Genomic DNA, 22669 nt, shown 5'->3' with positions numbered 1-22669 from the left:
TTAATTGCAACCAATTTTGCAGCTCGTTTTTCGACCTCCCTTAATACCTTAGTTTTTAGTTATATTTCCTTCCTTCCAAAAATTAAAAATGTTTTTTTTTAGTGCCTATTTTAGGTATTTTAAGTGCCTTTTTGCCTGCCTATTTTGACCATTTTTAGTGCTTAAACTTCCGGGCTATATATATTGTAAAAACTCATTGTTTAATTAATTTTTTAATATTTAAACAATGAATTTTTACAATGTTTATACACTACACTGTATATTGCCTATGACGCTGGTATTGGCGAGTTTTGACAAAAATTAATTAATTTTGCAACATAATGTACATTTTCTCTACATACAAATATATATATGTTGAGTATGTTCTTTGCCCCCCAGAAAAAGTTCGAATGACATGCCTGTGAATAGATATTGATGTTTAGGAAAGGAAAATTTATTCACACAGCCAGTTTTCTGTATATATTGTATTAAGAAAGGGGAGGACGTCTTCTCTACATATACATCAGCATCTGGTGGCATTAATGTCATTTGCAAGCTATTAGTGGAATATTGCTGCCATTCATCATGCAAAACCATTCAGCATACACAGTAAAACCTCTTTTGCAGACACCGGAAGGACAAAAAAATCCATCCGTAAAAGAAGGGGGACCATTAATGAGGGGTATGAAATACATACTTTTATTATATAAAGGGAAATTATTATTTGGCTGTAAAAGAAAGGTGGCCGCATCCGAGGGATGCTCGTTAAGAGGGGTTTTACTGTATATATGCTCCAAGGAAAGAATATTCTATCTACTTTCATAGCTTAGATATAGAGCATTCGTCCAGCATACAAGAGACCAGGGTTCATCCCTGTGAGGGCAGAGATAAATTTTCCTTTCCTGAACATCAATTTCTCTTTACACAGCCAGTTTTTCCGTATATATTGTACTGTATCTGTTTTGAATTCTTATTCATTAAATTCTTCTGTATTGAATTCTGTAATCTGTTTTTGAAATTTTTTTGCATTCATGGTCATTTTTGTGCCCCTGGTGGAATTTTACTGTGTGCAGTTGCACATGCCTTAGACCGGCCATGGATATAAATTGAATAAAATAGTAAGGGTAAAAAAGCCAATTGTTAATAGACCAAATTATTTCTAAGAAAGCTGCAGTCTTTCTTAGAAAAACTTATTCATTTCTGGTTATTTTTCTGTCTCTAGGGTTCAGTCTAAATCATGTGATCACAAATTTATTTGTTATTTTTATGATATTAATATGTGAAAGTACGTCACAGGCAATAGATTTATATCCTTAAAATATTTTAAATTGAAGAAAAACTTTTACCAAGGAAAACTTTTCCATTAATGATGAGTCATCCAGCCAAATTAATTGAAATCCAATTTCTTCGTCTTTCCAGAAACAATGAGGGAACAGCAAAAATATTTTGTTGATTGTTCCAAAACCAGTAGTTCGAAATGCCTTGATCTTTGATTCAGGTAAGAGTGGATCAAAAAAAAAATCTAAATTTTTCTGGATGAATCCAACAGAAGAAGTCACAACAACATGTTTTGCCACAAACCAGTCTCCATCACAACATTCAATTAAAACAGGAAAACCAGAGCACTTTATATGGCTATTTTCATAGTTATGCTTCCAGTGAATACATTTGACAGGTTTCGAAAGAACCAGTGACGATACAGGAATCTCCGACATAAGAGATTTCAGAAACGTAGAAAATCCATTTTTCAAGCTATTATAAAAATGGCCAGGACATTCAACCCAGGAGGCATAACCTAAAGCTGGTATATCACACAAATTATCGCATGCATTGTCAATAATTTCAAACCTCAAAAACCAATCAAATATGCCTTTCTTCCAGGCTTTTATTTTAGGTGTATCGCAACATGTAGTCATGTATTCTTCAAAGCCACTGGAAAATACTTCATTCATTGCTGATCCAGGATATTTTTCATTGTAAGGCATGCTATACACACTTTCTTTTATTCCTTGCATTTTCAGCATAACTTCATCAACAATTTCCTCAGGCACAATTTCACCATCTGATGTACAAAACAAACCCTTTGCTTCACTAGGAACATGGCCTTTAGATGGATTTAAAAGAAGTTTGTGCATTCTACAGAATTCATAGAAAAGATTTCCTTCTTCACCATGAATCCACTGAGCTCCCAGTTCCAACACTGATTTTTCTGGGGGGGAGGGAAATAATTATAGTTATTTGAATACATATACTTTATAAAATGCATTTGCTACATAAATATACACTTATAAAAAGGAAATTAGAATCATAAAATAGCTGCTCACTTGTTCACTTGAAGTATAACACAAAGATTATGAACAAAGTAAATAAAATGAAAAAAATTAAAAAAGTAAAAGAAAACTGAGGTGAAATTGTTAAGTGACTGATGCTAGGGTTGTCATCAGGGTACCCTAAGCTTTGTTTTTTCTTTCGATAATCTTCAAAGCATGTGTGTGCATATATGCATATCTTCAGGTGAATACTACAAATAGATAACTTTAAAATTAGTAATTTATAGTTATGTATCAAAAATTAAACATCCTCCCATGTGCTTCAATATGCTTTAATTAAGTTATCTGTAATGACACATCTAAGCAAAGTTATTTTTTAGAGAGATTTTTTTTTAGATCACAACACATCAGGAAAAGAGACCTCACGCCAAGACAAACTGTTGTATTATCACTTTATATTTTTAATCAAAAGAGAGAAAACACACAAAGAGCATCTATACATATGACTTGTTCAGTTTACTTCCCTCACATTTAGACAGCCTTGACTCCTTCCTGTCTGGATGACTATTATCACACATCTCCCCTTTTTTTTCATGGGTTGAGCCTATTAGGGGTTAGGGGGGGTGAACAATCCTTCCACTTCTAGTCACATAAGGCATGCTGACAGCTAAGTTGTTGCCACTCAAATTTGATGTAGTTGCCGCAGGACTTGGAATGTCTGGATCCGAATATTTCAATGGAGGAAAGTCCAATTCGTCTTCTGTTTCTCGATGGAGATTCTGTGACGGGATCAGATGTTTCCTATTTCTTTGATATACACCTTGTTTTCCAACTTAATCAAGTAAGATTTTGGGAATGAAGTCTTTTTTTTATACTACTACACCAGTATAGCTCTTCTGTCAGTTACCCATACTTCTCCTTCCTGTAATTCCTCGAGATCTCTCAATCTATGCCTTTTGTTGTAGTGGCATTGTCTCTCGACTTTTTTCCTTGACCTCAATGGTTTTTCTATCTACTGTTTGTGGTTGCAATTGACCTTTAGCTATTGGCAAAGTTGTTTTAATTTTTCTACCCATGAACAACTCTGCTGAACTGAATCCATTTTCTAGAGGATTCTCAATATGCCATCAAAGCAATGTATGGATCTTCTGATATCTTAATCAGCATTTTAACTGTTTTCACTGCTGACTCAACCAGTCCATTACTTTGAGGAAACTTCAGGCTATTAGAAATGTGTGGGAATCCATACCCTTTAGAAAATGTTTGAAATTCCAATGCTGGCAATATCCGGAATCCCATATCAAGCGAATATGGACTTGGAGTGGTTTATGATCGTTAAAAAGTCTCGCTGCAGAGAGCAACAGCCCTACAACGGTACAATTATTCATTCATTACACTGCACTCACTATGAGTTGGGAAAAACTCATAGTTTAAAAAATTCATTGCAGATGGTTAGATAACAAGCATTAGGGGTCGTTCAAGTATTACGTAAGCAATTTTTTAGCCATTTTTGACCCCCCTCCCCCCTTGTCAGCAAAATTTTGTCATCAGCTCTGCCCCTCTGAATCCTAATACATATTGGTGGGATCAGAGACGTACACGGGGGGGGGGGGAACACAATCAAAAATTTATTTTTTAATCCAAAAAAAATATTTTTTTTTTTTTACATTGAAGTTTCGGAAGAAAAATTCCCTTTTTTGTTATTATAATCAATTTCTCTTAATTTCAATGTTATTTGAAGGCTATGAACTCAAAATTTATATTTAATAAATTCATTGCGACCCACCCTCTAAGCCATATAATGATAAATCGCATAAAGGCCCTTGGACCAAATATGGCCCTGGGGGTTATCTGATGCGGCCTGCTCTCCTGAAACCTAATTTTGTAAAAATGAACTAAGCGGCACATTTACAGATCGCTTAAGTGTCCTGTGGTACAATTCCAGAACATTTAAGCGGCCAATGGCACATTTTCAGATCACTTAAATCAATGGTTCTCAACCTTTTGGGAACCGCGGCCCGGTGAATAAAATTTCTATGAGTCTACGGCCCAGTCTGGAATAGCTTACTCGTTCATAAGTTAATAATTAATAAACCAATTACCTTTTGATTGTGAGCTAATTATTTAATTAATTAAAAACTCATTTAATCAATTAATTAATTCCCTCTTTAATTGATTAATTAATTTAAACCCTTTCTCTCTCTCTCTCACCATCTCTCACCTGTGTATACAACAATAACACTGATAGATATATGTGTGATCTTGTGTTTTCACTCACTTCTACGGACAGGAGAATCCGTTTATCATAGTGCAGAGAGCATAGAGATTGGAGAATGGAGCAACGGGCGACCGTTCTCTTCACTGATGAGTCCCAGTTCAGCCTAAGCACCAATTCTCGCCGTACGTTCATATGGAGAGAACCAGGGACCTGCTACCTACCCTCCAATGTCCGCGAAATCGACCATTATACAAATACAAATACAAATACAAATACAACGCCACAACAGGCAAAATGCCCAACGAGGTGGCTGATAAAAAGATGCCCATAAAAATATGGTTGTCATATGTTTCAAAAATACAGCAACCCAATTAAAAATGCAATTAACACAAATTACAAACAATATATACACAAAGGCACATATATAAAGGCAAATATATACACATATGGCGGAGGAGGTTTAATGGTCTGGGCAGGCATCATGTTGGATGGCCGCACACCTCTCCATGTCTTTGAAAGAGGCATTGTGACTGGTGTGAGGTATAGGGATGAGGTCTTGGAGCCCTATGTTTGCCTTTTCAGGGGTGCAGTTGGCCCTGAGTTCATTTTAATGGACGATAACGCGAGGCCACATAGAGCTCTTCTGCTCGAGGATTTTCTAGAGAGTGAGCATATTCGCCGGATGGATTGGCCAGCCAGATCTCCAGACCTTAACCCTATAGAGCATGTCTGGGACGCTCTGGGGAGGGCAATTACAGCTCGCAACCCCCCTCAGGGAACCATTGTAACGTTTTAATGTTACTTCCCGAATTATATTTTTAACCTCAAGTTTTTTGACAGCACAAGGAAATAAAACGACAACAGAGTTCAAATCAAGACATTTATTCAATTATTAAAGCTAAACACAGTTACAATGTTAATTCAGAAATTTTCCAACGATATTAAAAATTTAGTTTAACGTTAAATTAAAAATATAAACGTATCACAGAGACTTTTTCATATATTGCACTTATCTGGGGAAGGTCCAGAACTTTGGCATGTGGTTATAGGTAAGACACTAAGTCTGGTTTTGAAGTGGATGTCCGCTGAGACGAGACCCGTCAGAGGCAGATTCTCACTGGCCCCGAGATGGGTGAAACCGGCTGGGAGCCGTGTTTCCCATTTCAAGGTGCACTGTCTCGAATTAGCACAACATCGGAACCAAGAGTCTGGCAAAGCAACAGATGTGAATCTGTAGAAGAGACGATCGTCAGATGCCAATCCAGCGGGTGCCGAAGAGCTAGAGCTGCAGGAGATCGGGAATCAGGCGGCGACGAGGCAGATGTTGAGAACAGCCGTTATCGACACGTCTATTTCACATAGTTGGCGATACCAACTAGACCAGGAACTCTGGGTAGAGAACTTTCCGACATCACCCGGTTGGCGTTAGGAGAACCAAGCCATTGCTCTTATGTAAAGCTACTATTAAAAGTTCGGACCTGCCGAGACACAAATATAAAATTAAATACTCATGATAGAATACGATTCCAAGCCTATGGCTAGATGAAGTCACGTTACATTAGACCTGACAAGAAGATTAGCACCACTGTGCTATAACATCGGAACACTGAACTCGTTAAACGAGTGAAATGAAGAGAAATGCAACGAGATGTAATGTGATCGTTCAATAACCACAACCTGTATATATAAACTAGTGGGGAACAAGTATTTTGGTCCACTTGGACCGCAGAAATACTCCGTCACATCATGAAAAATATTACGTCACAGCAATAAACTATTGCGTCACAAAAATAAGAACATCGGTATAATTTGCATATAGTTTCGTAATATTAGTATAAACATTAAATTACCGTTTGGCAACATGTCAGGCGAACTGGCCAGGTTCACCCAACACGACCAACGACAATTGGGAAAGTTTACCAACGGAGGTCCGCGGCCATCCGCCGGCAAACGAAATACTTATGTTAACATAAAACTTAGAACATACGAAGGAACACAACCTTCAATGAGACTAAGTGACATCTCTCCCGGGAGACACCAACAGATTAAGAACTTTAAAGGTAAGTACTCTCTTGACATTAATTAAGGAAAACATGACCCGGAGGACGTCATGTTACACCATCCAGGGAATGAAAACAGCATTGCTGAACGAGTGGGACCAATTGCCACAGGAAATGATAAACTGCCTTATTTCAAGTATGAAATCACGCTGCGAGACCTGTATATCTGTAAGAGGGGACCATACCCCCTATTAACCCATTTTTTTGTTTATTCTGCAACCGCTGTTTCATACCTTTCGACTCCAACGAGTGTTATGCACGATCATGCGTGTGTATTACAATTATATTGGAAATTGTTGCAAAATGGGAGAGAATTTCGGAAGAATCAACTCGATGTTTGGCGATTCAGCACTCATTATATGGCGAGATTGGCGATCTGACACACGCTATTTGGCGATATTGACGATTTAAAGCTCGTTATTCGGCAACATTGGTGATTTAACGCTCGTTATTCAGCAAAGTTTCTAAACTAAAATTCGTAATTCGGCGGACATGCGCTTTTTACTCCTGGAATGAAAATTTTTTTCACGAAACATCGGGATTTAACACAATGACAATCGACTACAGTAATTTCTGCTGCTTCCAGTGACGATTTTTTTTTTAAAACGGAAACACTCGAATTTGCACTTCAAAACTGAAAGGCATTGCAAACCATCTACAGTTCCACGATCATGGACAGTATCGGGGTTTCGTGAGGGAAAGCCCGATCAGGGGCGATAGTTTAAGTATAGTGGAATAAAACACGCTCTTCTCGTAAAGAAACGTTTCGTGGCTAGCAGGAACAAAATTTTTTTGGCATCCTTTCTGAAATTCCGGGCATACTGAAGCAAAATTTGCTATTTGGCGCAGAAAAATGTGAAAATACGCTATTGGAGCAGGATGGTGCAAGATATTAGTTTTGGCACAGTGCGGCGCAATTGGCGCAGAGTTCCCACCCCTGTGTGTAAGATATTGAATACCATATTGAGTGCATATATTTTCACACTAGACGAATTAATGTCATTGAATTAGTAGATAATATGGTTTATGGGCACCCAGTAGGAAACCCTGGTATGTGTTTCTTTGTTTTAGGTTGGGGATAAGCAAGGGCTCCCGGGAGAGGAGACACAATGATGACGATGTATGGCACAGCTCTATATGCAACTATTTCGCACCACTGACATAGGGACATTTAATTTTTAAAGAAAACATCTTGAGCGGGATTGCTCACTCAGCGTCAGATTAACAGATCTTGTCGTATAGCCCAATGGGCCAGGACGAGGCTTAGATGATCAAAACCTTTCAATTAGTTGATTAATTAATTTAAAACCTTTTAATTAGTTGATTAATTAATTTAAAACCTTTTAATTAGTTGATTAATTAATTTAAAACCTTTTAATTAGTTGATTAATTAATTTAAAACCTTTTAATTAGTTGATTAATTAATTAAAACATGTTTAATAAATTGAATCCATTATTATATCATGGAGTGATGCAAACTTTTTTTTTCGGTAATGTATAAATAACGTGCAGACAAACATAAACGAAGCGTTTCATCAGCAACTGCAGTAAACATCCTCATTGCTTAGGCGCCAGAACCTGGGTAATGAGGTTGTTTGAGCATCCCAATATATTTTACGACGTGGCTGAGCCACCAATAATCAATATACAATATGCAACGATCCACCCTCTCTCCTGCATAAGGGCTTAAACCCGTATATATGGGACAAATTGCAACTTTCAGCCCCCCTCAATGTTTTTTTCATTTTGGCACCTCTACCTCATTAAAAGATTCAATTGGTCATACATAAATCAATCTACAAATATCTTAATATTCAATTTTATATAATAATTTCTCATAGTATGTAAAAATACAAAGTTTTCATTCGTAGTGGGCAATAGAATTTTTTGTGCTGACATCGAAGCAGCACTTATTTATTAGCACTATTTTAATAACTTAAAAAAATCAGTGTAAAATATATTTTACGATCAAACTTTGTATTTAATCTCAGCTGGAAAGAAGGCAATGATATAAAATAAAAATTTATATATTGTAACTCACCATAAAAAAGTCCACTGAAGAGTAGAAAATTGTTCAGTTTTGGGCGAGACTCTTTTCGGTATATTCACGATAGATGCTTATGTCAAATTGAGTAACTTGATAAATTTCAAAACCTTGAATGCGATTTTTCTACTCTAAAACTTAAACTTTTCTCTATTTTTTAACAAAAATTTAGATTTGTGAACCTATCCACACTGGGAAAGAAATCAAAACGAAAACACTTGCAACATAATTCACTGCGTTTTTGCAAAGAAAACAGTATTCGAGTTATCACCATTAGTTATGTGCACATTGATGACCAATTCAAAACATACTATTTTCTGTGTGCAGCAGGTGTTTCACTGATTAGTCGCTGACATTTGCCACGCATATGTAAAATACTTTGTTCGTTCCTGAGAACACATACTAAATCCTTATAATGACTGCTAGAGGTTTTTACCACTGGCTATAAATTGCGGGTCGAATGGTCGAAGGTGGTTTTCTATAATATTGCCCAAAAATTCCTAATCACTCACAATTATTTCCCTTTGAAGTTATGCGGCTTGATCAATGGCGAGTAGCACAGATATTTTTCCAGTCTCCAAGGAACGTGGAATACTGAGTTTTCTCATGGCATTATTGTCTTCAGGACATTTTCTGTGGTGCAGACAGTGGCAAACCGTGAACACGCAAACAGGGTCATCTGGTTGTCAACAGAGAGCCCTGAAGCAGTAGTATATTTTCAAGGGGAAAGCACAGAGAGTATGGGAAAATGCTCCCAACCCCTGCTGTATTGTTTGGGTCTCATGGAGGCGGAGTTTCAAGGGGAGGGAGGACCAGGGACATGTTTCCCTTTCTTTGGTTCTAGCAACAAAACGAACGATTTTCAGTGCGATAAGGGGAAGAGGGATCCTATAATTGCTGCTGGAAGCCTTTGCATGATTTTTAGACTAAAAAATTAAAATAATATGTACCATAATAGTGAAATAAACCAATTAGTTATTCGTGGAAATGCTTTGAAAAATGAAAGGGTAATGAATATATTCTCGCGGCCTGGCGGTTGAGAAACACTGACTTGAATGACCTGGGACACAGTTCCAGAACACTCAAGCGATCCGTGACACATTTAGAGATCCCTTGAGTGACATGTGACATAGTTTTAGAGCAATTAAGTGGCCCCAGTGTGGTTCCACATCACTCAAGTTACCCGCGACACATTCTCAGATTATTTGAGTGATCCGCGGCACAGTTCCAGAACACTTAAATGATCTGTGGCACAGTTTTAGAGCACGTAAGCAGCCCCTAGTGTGGTTCTATATCACTCAAGTTACCTGCTGAATACTTGCAGATTACTTAAGTGATTCGTGGCATAATTATGGATAACTTGAGTGATACGTGGCACAGTTCCAGAGCACTTAAGCAGCCCGGACACATTTCCAGAAAACTTGAAGGATCCGTGAAACATTTAGATATCACTAAAGTGACTCTGTAGGGCACTTATCAATAGTGGGGGGGGGGGGGGAAGTTACTTCAAGTGCCCACAAACTATAAAAAGGGTTTTCTCGTTTTTGGCTCACCAGGTAAGATGTCATTAAGAATATTTCATATTTTCGTAAAGGGTGATGGATGACGTAAGCATTATCTAAACCCCCTCTCCCCCCTTGTCATCAAAAGTCAGCAAATCGGAAACACCCTCCCCCCATCGATGATGACGTAATACTTGAACGACCCCTTACACAGAAACAAACTTCACTATATGTACAGACACATTCCAACATGTACCAATTCGTTAGAAGTTCCACAGAGGAATATGGACAAGGTGCATGTCTGGTTTAGTAGTAGTAGTAGTGGTTTATGATTTCAGCAGCTGTCAGTCTATCAAGTTTTACAATTTAAAAAAAATGAGAATAGTAGACAGCTAAGAGAAGATACCATGAATTCCTGTGCTTGAGGTCTTTCAGGAAATGGTGTTGAGATGAGAAGTTGGTGCCTGTTCTTAGATTTTTGAATACAAGCCATGCAATTTTTTATTTTTCTTCTACTTCTTTACTTATTCCAGGCCAATAGACAGAACATCTGGCTCTAGCTCTACATTTTGTAATTCCAAGATGACCTTTATGAATCTGATTCAAAACTTCACCTTGATGTTATTGAGGAATGATGATTCTAGTCTCTCATCACTATCCCATCCTGGATGGAGATTTTGTAATGATGTTGCCAGAAAGGCAGACAAAAGGAATCAATCAAATTCTTTGCAGGCCATCCTTTCATTGTATATGATGAAATTTTCTGACAAACTTTGTCAGCAAGTTGTGCTTCTTCCAGTCTTTTTGATGCTGCCTACAGTTCCTTTCCTGGAATGTGAACTATGCCATAAGAGTATCACATCATCCTCAATTTGATCCTTTGTAGCCTCGGTGAACAGTCCAAATGTTTTCTGGAGATGATAGGAGGTTTATGATCCCTCTTTATCTTGAAATGAGTTTCTGTCAAGTAATCCTTAAATTTCTCACACCCCCATACAATAGCTAAGGCTTCCTTTTCAATTTGGGCACATTGAGTCTCAGTGGTGGGTAAAGTTCTGGAACCATAAGCAATAACACTAATCTGCTTTTGGTGTAAGGTGGCTCCCTCCCAAGCCATACGAAGATGCATAGACAGTAACGATGGATTCTTGGTTGGGGTTGAAGATTTTCAAAACAGGATCGAATGACACAGTATCTCCTTCCATTTGAGGAAATCATTTTGCTGAGATATATTCCAGGCAAAATCTATTTTGTTGCTGAGAAGCGTAGTTAGAGGAGAAAGTACTTCTGCATAATTTAGAACGAAATGAACAAAGTAATTCACCATGTCCAACATCTGTTTCAATTCCTTCTTATTTGTTAGTGGCTTATAATCCTTGATAGCAATAATTTTCTCAACATCTGAGTGAATTCCTTGGCCATCAATGGTGTGACCAAGAAATTTAATTTTGCTCATTGAGAGGATACATTTTTTTCGTTCAAAATCAAATGAACATCCTTCAGTTTCTAACAAACTTCTGTCAATCTCACATCATGCTCCTCTTCTTGAGTAGACCCCCCCCCCCACACACACACTAGTGTCATCCATGAGGCAAACTGTTCCATTCATGTTTTCAAGAATTTGCGATATTTTTCTTTGGAAATGTTTTGGAGCTGAAGCATAGGCGGAGATAGACTTGGAAGTCTGGGGGGGGGGGGCGCATGGTCATTATTGCTGGGGGGAAGCACGATGATGATGTCAATTTATATATACACATGCACATTAGATCAGTCGACTCCACCTTTGACGCTGGGGGGGGGCAATGCCCCATGTCCCCCTATATCTCCACCCATGAGCTGAAGAGATTCCAAAGGTCACACAATCTAAGAAATCTGAATCCTCCAAACAGAGTAATAGATGTTGTGAGATGAGATGACTTTTCATCCAATGAGATTTGCCAGAATCCTGAATTTGCATCCAATTGTAAGAATTTTGCAAGATTTTAGCACCAGATAAAAGATTTAGCATGTTTAGCGTGCACACTTTGGTTAAGGAATGCAATTTCTGAAGAACATTCTTGTTCAGCTAAATAAGATCCACACAAATATTCTCACCTTTCCATCACTTTTGGGCACTATGATGACAGAGAGCACCACTCAGTTGACTCAGTGACTGGAGTTGACTTTTTGTTCGACCATCCTTTCTATCTTGATTTCCGTCTTTTTCAAAAGAGGTATAGTATCTCGAGATGTTACCGCAGCATCAGACTTGAGTTGTATGGAATAGCATTCCTTCACGAGTCCAAATCCTTCGAACAGGTCAGAAAACTCTTTTTTTTGGATCTAATGCAGTAATCTATTGAATATCACTGATATTGGGTCCTAAGCCAAAGGATATTAAAGCCGGTTTCCCAATAAGACAGTTTCTCAAACCATCGATGACATAGATTTCTTTTGTGGATTGTTTGTTTACATAGCTCAGAGGTGCTTAAAACATGCCCACCACTTTTAATAAAATGTTATCTGGACCACAGAGAGTTCTATCAGCTGGTTTCAAATTCCGTTTCTGAAACAACTTGTGATACAAAGTTCCAGCACTGCATGATCTGCTCCGCTATCTAGTCAAAATTTAAATTTCTTATTCATAACATCAACAAAAACTATCCAATCCTGATTTGCGTTGTCTCAAATATGACCCAAGAACAAAATTCTTTAATGCTGGTTTGGTTTCTTCCCTAAATGAATGTTTCCGAACTGCCCCAGTTTCAAACATTTATAACATTTGCAGTCTTCTGTAGCTGGACACAATCTTGTCTCATGTTTCTGCTTGCCACACCATTTGCATGTCTCAGAATGTTGGGAATCTGAAAAGTTTTGCTTTTTGGTTTATTTCTCACACCAGATTTTTGTGATTGAAAGTGATCAGATTTTTTTGAAAACATTACATGTATAGGAACTGTGGTTTCTGTTTCATTGAATTTATATTATCGCTACTTGGTTGATTCATTAAGCCTAACTTGTTCTACCACTTTTGTTAGTGTAAGTTTGACATCCAATACCAACAATACGATCCTGTATGAGTTGATCATATAATTCTCCATAATCACAATGTACAGCAAGGCTGTATAAAGCAGTAATGAAGTTGTTTACTGATTCTCCTTCTTGCTGTACATGTTTGTTGAACTGTGCTCATTCAAAAATTGTATTCTTTTTAACAATGAAATGATCACTAAACTTCTTCACGACGAGTTCAGTTTCTCTTTTTAGCATTGGTCAACTTGAAAGAAGTGTTAATGTCCTTGGCTTGTTCAAACATAATATAAATCAGCGAACTTAGCTGCTCTTCTCCTGTCTTGGTAGAAAGTCCAGAAACTATCCAGAATCTCTGGAAACGAGTTATCCATCTTGAGCAGTTTGCAGGCATTGCAAATGCAAAATTTTCCAGCTGGTTCACCTGTATTGCTGGAATTGCAAAAGGAAAGTGCTCTGGATCAGCCATCTTTACTTTCCAGATTGAGTTCCTTAATGCAACTACTGATTTTCCTCTACTTGATACAAATACAAATACAACGCCACAACAGGCAAAATGCCCAACGAGGTGGCTGATAAAAAGATGCCCATAAAAATATGGTTGTCATATGTTTCAAAAATACAGCAACCCAATTAAAAATGCAATTCACAAAAATTATAAACAATATATATTCATGATAAAATATTATACAATGCCCATAAGAATACTTATGGTTGTCTTATTCTAAGAATGGATAGCTTCTCGATTTACCCCAACATGTTTATCGTATTTCTTTTTAAACGTGTCAATTGTGTTACAAGTTCTGATGTGTATCAGAACATTTTTTCTGTTGCTACTTTGTTATTATGGTCTTTTACCTCTGTCACCATGTTGTATTATCTCTTTATTTAATCAAAAAAAACAGCTCACACAAACAGCATCTATATACATGGCTTGTTCAGTTTACTCATCTCACAACCAGATGGCCTTGACTCCTTCCTGTCTGGATGATGATTATTATTACACATTCAGAAAGAAAGTTTCTGCCAAAAATCAAATGTCGGTCCTCATGTAATTTGGGCAAGCACAATCCTAGATTTCAAGTTAATCTCCCATTAATATTATCTCCAACCGCTCTCCTCTCTTCGACTTATCTCTCGTTTACCTTTTCTTTACAAAATCCTCCATGGGTTTTTTAATATTGACACCTCCAATATTCTAATCAAACCTCACATTTCTCTGTTAGACTCAATCATTCCCAAAAATTACAGCCCATCTTTGCCTCTTCAGATTGTCACAAATTTAGCTTTTTCCCAAGAACTATTATCGACTGGAACAATCTACCATCAAATATTGTAGATTGCACTACGATTTCCGAATTCTCTCATACCATCAATCGTCACTTTTGCCATATATAAATTCTACATCCTCTTGTATAGGCCTCGGCCAATCAATATTGAATAAATAAATAAATAAAAATATCCAGAATGTCTCTTTCATTGAAGAGTTGTACTTGTTTTTTGTTAAACTTTGTTTAAAGTTCAAACACATTTTTCTCAAAACGTCTGAAATTGAGTCATCCAGTTGTAGTATGATAATGTAAATAAAGTGAAGTTACTCTATTCTAACATGCCTGGATTCCTGAAGTCTTTATCAGTATAACTATCCTGTTTAATGTATTTAATATGTAAGTAAATTTTTACACATCCTTTTCCCAAATTTTAGGAATTTGACAGGACCTTAAAAATATAGATGTCATATATTTCTAAAATACTGCAACCTAATTTATACAATGTCCATAAAATATATTTATGGTTGCCTTATTTTAAGTATGGATAGCTTCTCGATTTACCCCAGCATGTTTATCATTTCTTTTTAATGTGTCAATTTACTACTCCCGGGGGTAAGCTATTCCATTTATTAACAAACCTATTAGAAAAAAATTCCCTGCAACACCATAGCCTAGAATTGTCCTTTACCCCAATCGATACCATAGGTGGAGATAGACTTGGAAGTCGGGAGGCACAATCATTGTTGCTGGGGGAACACAATGATGATGTCAATTCATATATATACATTAGATCAGTCGACTCCACCTGTGATGCTGGGGAGCAATACCCCCACGCATCTCCACCCATGATAGATAATGGTGTCTCCTGGTCAAAGCAGTTGATTGATGGTGTATTAATAATTCATAGTTCATCCTATCCATCCTGTGGTACATTTTGAACATTTTGGTCATATGAAGGTTTTTAACACTGGCTGATGCGAAGATATATTTTGGAAAGAAAGAAAATTCAACTGCCCTTGGGGGAATCAAACCCACATTGGAGACAATCAGCCAGCTGTTAGAAAACTCCATTTAGATAGCGGGGAGTAACATCATCCTCAGATTTCGATCATATCTCCCAGACACCTGCATTCATCGAATGTAAAAATATTCAAAAAATGAAATCTCTCTTAATAACTCAAGCCTTTGCCAACAAGGACACGTGTAGTTCTTCTCTGCACCCCTTCAACCAAGTCTATGTCCCTCTGTAGGTATGGTCTCCAAAACCTGAAAGCATACTCCAGTCCAGGACAAACTAAGCCTCGGAAAAGCAGAAGAATGACTTTAGGAGAACATGAAGAGGCCTTTTTTAAAATAAAACCGAGCAGTCATTTGTCTGTTTCTACCGCCCCTGAACAATATTCAGAAAACCTAAACTGCTCAACAATGAGAATTCCCAAATCGATGGCCCTTGCTCAGGAAAATTTTAATTTTTTGTAATATTTTTTATTTGGGTTTTTAATTTGAGGTTAGAGTCTGTAAATTCCAAGATATTTAGTAGGTGATACTTCTTCTGCAGCTAGTTAGGTACCCAATGTTAGAGACATATTCATATTAAAAAGAAGAGAATTTTGTTGTAATTTCAATGCCAATTCAACAATGAATAACCAGTTATTAATTGAATGCTTCTCAGTATTGTACTCACCACATTCAACAGTATTAATACGTCCACCTATTCTGTTGTGAGCCTCAAGAATATGTATATCATTTATACCAGCTGCAGTTAAACGTTGAGCACATGCCAATCCACTAACTCCAGCACCTATAATAGCCACATTTGTCATTGTTGTCAGACTTTCAGGTGGCATCACAATTTCTTCGCTAAAAAACACCAATAATTTTATATTTTAATTTTTGAAAAAAAGACAAAAAAAACACCTTGATTATTATAATCTTCAAGGGATGAAACATAACCAACAGGATACCCCTTTTTCTGACTCACCTCCATTAAGGCATGCAAAACTTGTCTGTTCGATGTTGTCAGAATCGGATTCCCGATCAGACATTAAATTGTTATGAGGGAGGTAATTGTATAATTCTGTTGAAAATTGTCCCCTAATCCATTTGAGCACAATGGAAAGAGTGTTTAGTGCCATATTTAAACTGAATATGATAATGAATGAGCCATTTCATTTTGCACATCAATGAATACCAATGAATGCCACATAAGGTGTCCCAAAATGATAGAGCCACATGGAGTTAAAAAATAATTTGTTTTCCCAAAGTGAAATTTAATTTTTTAGTAGAAACATAACCTTCATGGCAAGTACAATTAAAACATTTAGAATACAATGAATTGTAGATTTAGACACATTTACAGAAGAGTAGATGACTTTGCCTAATAATACCCAAAAAATTGTCAAGGAATAAGACAAATACTAGTAAATACTAAAAATTTCAAAAAAGGCTTTCGTGGCTATCGTGTAAATTAGAATTAAATTGAAAAGTTTTCGGGTTTTTTGGCTGACGTGAAGTACAGTTTTTGTCTTTCGACGTTTTGTTCGCACGAGTGGTGAACATTTTCAAGAATTCTGTAACGTGGACAAAAGGCCACTACTTACGTCTTCTCCCTGCCTCGTCAGGATTGGTCTGTTGAGCCAGTCTGTTTTTCCCATTGGCCAAAGTTGTTCCCAAGGGCTCTGGATAATTCTTGGATTTCAACCTCATCATTTTTAAAATGGGAAACCAAGCACTGTTGATCTTCATTCTCTCTTCCTTTCTGTTGAAGCAGTTCCTAAGTTTTTGAATTTTGATCGCTTCTTTAAAAATATGTGGAAAATATCTCACTTCATTGGATAGCACTTGGGTGAACCGCTTCAGCAGAAAGGGAGAGAATGAAGATCAACAGTGCTTGGTTTCCCATTTTAAAAATGATGAGGTTGAAATCCAAGCATTATCCAGAGCCCTTAGGAACAACTTCGGCCAATGGGGAAAACAGACTGGCTTCAACAGACCAATCCCTACGAGGCAGTGCGACTCAAGCAGGGAGAAGGCGTAAGTAGTAGCCTTTTGCCCGTGTTACGCAATTCTTGAAAATGTTCACCACTTGTGCGAACGAAACGTCGAAAGACAAAACTATATACTTCACATTGGCCAAAAAACCGAAAACGTTTACATTTAATTATAATTTACTAAAAATTCCTTTTGCATTTCAACATGCTATGGGTGTCATCTTCAGAGGATAAGAATATCATGCTGACGAGTTTCCCACTTGGATTGATTACCAAATCTTCAATCTCGGTTGCTCAACGGTACGAAAAAACTATATGTCTGTCTAAGTTAAATGCCGTGGCAAGAATGAAGCGATCCTGCTCATAATGAATTTAAGCCATGGTGCTGGGGTGTTGATTTATTGTCGTTTACTAAGTTATTTTCGAAGGCCTGGATGTATGTCTTCATAAAAGTCTAAAAATGGGCTGTGGATTTCACTTTGTGGGAAAAACTCTCGCTTCCTGAAATCTGAATCTATGGCCCTCTTGGGAGCAGTTAGCGGAGATGGTTGATTTTTTACACTTTCGATTTTTAACACAGCGAGAATGTTCATTTAATCTGATTTTTATGGGTCTCCTTATTTGTTCTATGTAGCCAAGTGGGCAATCACCACATGGAATATAATAAATGCCCCATTGTTTATTCTGTGGTATGACATCTTTAAGTGGTTTGAAACAAAAGTTTTTAGTAGGTAAGTGAGACTATTGGATCATATGGTATAACCGGGGCAGTCTTGGGATGGTGCCACTGGTGCAATTGCACCAGGCTCCAAATGATAAGGGGCATCGAAACAAGTCAGATATAAATTACTAGAAAAATATCTTTATATACGATACATATTTAAAAAAATAACTGCATAAAATATACATGAAAAATGACCGAGCAAAGCAGCAAGTAATACAGCTACTCCAGTAGTACACTATATCATTAGTGTATATATATCTGTCACACTTTAATATTTGACCCACCCCTTTCTTTTCATTAAAACAAATAACAAGTAATTACATATACAAAAAATCTACAATTTACCTGTAATGGCAATGTATCCTGTCAGCTTCGCGAATACCAGTCTCAAATGCCCCATGCACAGTAGAATAGTAGTAAGGATGAGTAGCTTCCCCCGCAAACAGAAGAGCTGGATGCTAAAGAGAAAAAACTAATTTTTTAAATAGAAAAATGAATTACCTTTTGGGTTGGATAAGACAATTGAATAAACATTATTTGAACCCAAAATAGCCCAACACTGCTGGTCCTTTGACCATAAATTTGACTTCTCTTCTGCCAAAATCATTCAAAAATGCCCCTCACTGTCTGACTTGGACTTCTTCAAATCATTCCACATCAAGAAAAACATAAACCAGTCAGTCAACGACCTAACTAGCACACCACCCTTCTCAAAAATCTGCCAACAGTTTCTACAATAATTATTCTTCTCCATCATCAACACTATCACATTATCGTTTGCAATTGGCTCTGCCATTTTTCTTTTTTCTGTCCTCCTCCTCTGCTCTTGTTGCCAGTTTATTTTGAATTTGACTCTTTTGTCTACAACAGTGAGTAATTCCCGCTATAAGGAGTATTTTTTGCTATTTTCTTTTATTTTTCTTATGTTGTTTTGTTTTTGCTACTGATGAAGGAACTTCCTATAGTTCTGAAACGCGTATAGCCGTGGTTCTTTTTGCAATTTTGGGTTCAAATAACGTTGTTCATTCAATTGTCTTAATTCTTTTAAGTTAACTACTAATAAACTAATTCAGTTTTTTTGTTTAAAAAAAAAGAGTTGACTGTAAAATTATTTTTTTTTATTGTCACAGCTGGCCTAATTTTCCCATTTCATTAGAAGTATGCAAAAGTTTCTGCTGCCAAGGTTACAACAATGTAAATGTGACAATCGCAAGTTTCTTCCATTCAGCTATCCAATAGGACACAAATATTTTCACAACAATTTTAACTAGAGTGAGATGGATGACTTTTTTCTCAGCCTAATGAGCTTATCTCAGCTTAAAATGAAATTCCCGGTTATAATCATCTCAAATTTCATCTTACGTAACACAGATCCTCCTAAAAAGGCATTGACATATTGACATATGATACCTAAAGTCTTGATTGGTATTTTTTATGGTTTGTTATTACTGTATGGTCCCGCTTGAGAGTGACCATTGGATAGAGCTTCATCACAAAGAGATACTATCACCAACACATCCCCCCCAAAGACAGACGCCATGCCAGGGGCGTAGCCAGAAATTTCGTTCGGGGGGGGGGGGGACCAAAGTGACAGAACAATGGATTTGGCCATCTTTTTCCCTTTTTCGGTCATTTTCTCACATTTCGGGGGGGGGGGGGGACCAGACCCCCAAGTCCCCCCCCTCGCTACGCCCTTGCGCCATGCCATTCTTCCCTTCCCCTACCTATCTAATACAAATATCCAAATACAAATACAACGCCACAACAGGCAAAATGCCCAATGAGGTGGCTGAGAAAAAGATGCCCATAACAAATATGGATGTCATATATTTGAAAAATACAGCAACCCAATTAAAAACACAATCACAAAAATTATAAACAATATATACACGATACAATGCACATAAAGAATATTACGGTTGTCTTATTCTAAGCATGGATAGCTTCTCAGTTTACCCCAACATGTTTATCATATTTCTTTTTAAACGTATTAATTGTCAAGGAAACAGTTATTTTCCGGATACTATGCTGAGGTGAACTCGGAAAGAAAAGTAATCTTGTCTCCACCGGGACTCGAACCCAGGCCCTCTTGCATACCGGGCACAAGCATGCTACCATCTACACCACTGGAGACATGACCCTGTCTTCCTTATTTCACGCCCTATGACATGAGGCGCTGAAGTAGAGGCATTAGTAGCCTCTCTTAACTTCAGGAAATGGGCCCCGGGTGGGACGGTTTAGAGTGAGATAGATGGATTTTTTCTCAGTCCGAGATATCAAGGAAACAGTTATTTTCTGGATATTATGCTGAGGTGAACTCGGAAAGAAAAGTCATCTTGTCTCTACCGGGACTCGAACCCAGGCCCTCTTGCATACCGGGCACAAGCATGCTACCATCTACACCACTGGAGACATGACCCTGTCTTCCTTATTTCACGCCCTATGACATGAGGCGCTGAAGTAGAGGCATTAGTAGCCTCTCTTAACTTCAGGAAATGGGCCCCGGGTGGGACGGTTTAGAGTGAGATAGATGGATTTTTTCTCAGTCCGAGATATCAAGGAAACAGTTATTTTCTGGATATTATGCTGAGGTGAACTCGGAAAGAAAAGTCATCTTGTCTCTACCGGGACTCGAACCCAGGCCCTCTTGCATACCGGGCACAAGCATGCTACCATCTACACCACTAGGGATATGACTCTGCCTTCCTTATTTCATGCCCTATGGCATGAGGCGCTGAAGTAGAGGCATTAGTAGCCTCTCTAAACTTCAGGAAATAGCCCCCGGGTGGGATGGTTTAGAATGAGATAGATGGCTTTTATCATGGTATGCAAGAGGGCCAGGGTTTGAGTCCCGGCAGAGACAAGATGACTTTTCTTTCCGAGTTCACCTCAGCATAGTATCCGGAAAATAACTGTTTCCTCAATATCTCTGGCTGAGAAAAAAGCCATCTATCTCACTCTAAACCGTCCCACCAGGGGGGTCATTACCTGAAGTTAAGAAAGGCTACTAATGCCTTACTTCAGTGCCTCACGCCATAGGGCGTGAAATAAGGAAGGCAGAGTCATGTCTCCAGTGGTGTAGATGGTAGCATGCTTGCACGGTATGCAAGAGGGCCTGGGTTCGAGTCCTGGCGGAGACAAGATGACTTTTCTTTCCGAGTTCACCTCAGCATAATATCCAGAAAATAACTGTTTCCTTGAATTTTAACTAGAGCTCAGATTTTTGTTTTTTATGACAAGTCATATTTTGGGTATTTTCGAGCTATTGGTAATATTTTAAGCATTTTTGAGTAATCAGTCATACTTTTAGGAATTTTCAAACAATTGATCATAGTTTTTGGTTGCAATCAAAGATCGTCTAGTAGTTTATCTAAAGCCAAAACCTCTCGTAATTTCAAGTCATCATGTTTTTAAATAGGCAACAGAGGGAAAAGATGAAAGCATCTCTAGTTACATTTCAATATTATGGCGTTTTGCCAGTCTCTGTAATTTTCTGGAAGCTCAGCTGAAGGTGATGCTCAGAAACATTTTTGTTAGTGGACTATCAGAGAAAATCATGCTCAGTTGAATGTTTGAATAAGATGTGTGACCCTGATCTGGATAAAATTCTCAAACTAGCTCTGGGAACCGAGTAAACACAGTCAAGTGCTCAAGACATTCTTCATTTAAAGAACATTGCTTTCAAGTCTGTGAATGAACTCAAGCCATCTACAATCCAAGAAGTAAACTAGAAAGCTAAGGCCATGATAGGAACTTACAAATTACTTAAAATCAAGAGAGACACAGAGGAAAAACCACAACATATAAAGGGGAGATGTATAAAAAAAATTATATATATAAACAAACACCCAAATGAAAGTGTGTTGTTTTCCAAATTTTATTCCATCTTAAGCAAGAATATTAAAAACATTAGTGATTTATTAAAAACATTGTCAGTCAGCCCTTAAGATGTGGTCCAAAAAAAGGAGCATGAATATATGAAATATCTTGCTGGTACACTTAAATGGGATAAAAACCAAAAATTTAAGAGATATCACGAAATTTAATTAAAAATTTAGATATTATACATAATTTCTAGTGTACTGATAATTATTAATAAGCTTGGGCAGACGTTATGCTTTGGCAACAGGGCCAGCTCAAGCTTACCTGCTGCCTGGGTGCAAACAAAGCCTCCTAGAAGTACAAGCCGTAATGTATCACTCCGCCGAGGTTGTGACATCACAATCCGGGTCCTTAGCGTGGCTATTTTGGATGTTTTTAACGAAGCACGCCACGTGCATTTATCGTCATATTTAATTTAAATTCTTCAAGTTTTTAATATTTATTTATTGTTATTGCTTTTTTATTTGCTGTAACACATTAGCGGGAGAAATTTTGTTTAAATAATTGTAAAAAGGAGCCGAGAACTTCGATAATCATCTGACGACGGGCAAAAAAAAGGTATGTAGCTATTTGTACACAATTCAGTCAATAAATCTGAAATATTTATTTTTTTCTGACTTTATTTTGCGTAATTAATTTGAAAGTAGATGTGCTCGCTGCTGTTTCGTGTCGAAATTTTATTTCCTCCTGCATTGAGAGCAGTTTTTATCCACTTGTGTA

At 37.4% G+C, this 22669-nt stretch overlaps 1 protein-coding gene across 9 annotated transcripts in view; it reads right to left on the bottom strand.

The window, feature by feature from the left end:
- The window catches only part of LOC149084790 (peroxisomal N(1)-acetyl-spermine/spermidine oxidase-like), a 199078-nt gene that overhangs the window by 91148 nt on the left and 85261 nt on the right, over positions 1-22669 (bottom strand). For all 9 annotated transcript variants that reach the window (XR_016192759.1, XR_016192758.1, XR_016192761.1 and 6 more), the window contains exons 6-8: positions 18413-18525; positions 16038-16213; positions 1326-2188 (exon numbers count right to left, since the gene is read on the bottom strand). Coding sequence is in view for 4 of the 9 variants with exons in the window: in XM_089232531.1 (XP_089088657.1) it covers positions 1326-2188; positions 16038-16213; positions 18413-18525 (1152 nt within the window). In the remaining 5 variants the exon portion in view is untranslated. The remainder of the gene's footprint in view (positions 1-1325; positions 2189-16037; positions 16214-18412; positions 18526-22669) is intronic.

This window comes from Pholcus phalangioides, unplaced genomic scaffold (genome assembly GCF_987345545.1).
Source record: "Pholcus phalangioides strain wild (caught in Gottingen) unplaced genomic scaffold, Ppha-v1.0 ptg000007l_1, whole genome shotgun sequence".
NCBI lineage: Eukaryota > Metazoa > Arthropoda > Arachnida > Araneae > Pholcidae > Pholcus > Pholcus phalangioides.
Note: the sequence above shows the minus strand (reverse complement) of the source record. Positions and strands in the feature narration are given on the sequence as shown.